Source organism: Halyomorpha halys, unplaced genomic scaffold (genome assembly GCF_000696795.3).
Source record: "Halyomorpha halys isolate HHAL.00 unplaced genomic scaffold, Hhal_1.1 Scaffold371.1, whole genome shotgun sequence".
NCBI classification, from domain to species: Eukaryota; Metazoa; Arthropoda; class Insecta; order Hemiptera; family Pentatomidae; genus Halyomorpha; species Halyomorpha halys.
In genome coordinates this window covers 391321-392434 of record NW_027107668.1, presented here as the reverse complement: position 1 = coordinate 392434, position 1114 = coordinate 391321, and the positions used below count along the sequence as shown (strand labels likewise).

Below are 1114 nucleotides of genomic sequence, written 5' to 3'. Positions count from 1 at the left end.
CTATAATAATTAAAAATGAAAATAAAGCTATTTGTTCTTTGTTTATTTATTTTATTTTTATTTATTCTTTCTTGACCTTTATCAAATCTCAACTTATTTCTTTATTTTCCTTTTTAGCATGTTAAATTTTATTTTCTCATATCTGCTTGCTATTTTTATGAGTTATTATGTCTCCTGTTCTTTTTTAACCTAATAGTTTGCATACTTTTTTTTTAATATTCTTATTATTCCCTATTTTATATTAATACTATTTTTATTTCTTCTTTTCGTTATATTTACATAATTTTAAAGATGTATTGGGTTAAAGGACAAAATATAATTAGATATATAGATAAATAATGGAGAAAAAAAATGAAGCATGATTGGAAAAAAGGATAAAATAAAAAGATTAAGAAAAGAATGAAAGAACAAATGATAAAACAAAACAAAAATCAAACATTACTATTATATATTATAAATTTCCTATACATAATAAGAGTTAAAAAAAAAAATTGCCTAACTAGATTCAAGAAATATGCTGAGTATTACTAAACAACTCAATACAGTTGGGCAGCACAACATTTTTGAATAAAGTTTTTCTCCCCTCTCTTCTACCTCTTAAATAAAACTTAGATATTGTGAACAAAATATTATTAAAGAAATTTAAAAAAAAAAATCCATGAAATCAATATAATTATAACAGTATCTGCTAAATTCAACCAAACTGTGTGAAGTTTAATCTTAAGTTTAATTTTCCATATAATTTAATTTTGTTTACAACTGTTAATCAATTTATTTATAGAATATCAGTTCCGAGATATATCGTGTTTTAAACTTATGAATATTCAAACGGTTTGAAATTTAAATGACAAAGATGCTCTCGGTACCTGTCAATAATTGCGAAACAAGGCCAGAGTAATTGACAAAGATTAATGGGACCAACGGGACTAAAAGAGGAAGGTGTGCAACAGTTAGTGCACGTTCACAGGAGAAGAGCAACATGTCTCTTCGCAAAATGGTGAGCTGTATATGGATATATGTATTATGTGATATATAATATACATAATTGCTTATATGAAATATTTAATATATATTATAAGGGACTGAAAATAATTGTTAATTTTTATTTTTGTAC

The 1114-nt window shown here is 24.0% G+C and overlaps 1 protein-coding gene and 1 long non-coding RNA gene across 4 annotated transcripts in view; one reads left to right on the top strand and one right to left on the bottom strand.

Annotated features, from left to right (window-relative positions):
* LOC106681861 (uncharacterized) overlaps positions 1–1114 on the top strand; it is a 55012-nt gene that overhangs the window by 43470 nt on the left and 10428 nt on the right. For 2 of the 3 annotated variants that reach the window (XM_067046050.1, XM_067046052.1), the window contains exon 1: positions 850–997. The exons of the other annotated variant lie outside the window; for it this stretch is intronic. In XM_067046050.1, coding sequence (XP_066902151.1) covers positions 980–997 — 18 coding nt within the window. In that variant the 5' untranslated portion in view covers positions 850–979. Of the gene's footprint in view, positions 1–849; positions 998–1114 lie in introns of those variants that run through there. 3 annotated transcript variants of the gene reach the window in all.
* LOC106681862 (uncharacterized) overlaps positions 1–1114 on the bottom strand; it is a 19821-nt gene that overhangs the window by 14923 nt on the left and 3784 nt on the right. The gene's annotated exons all lie outside the window — the stretch shown is intronic.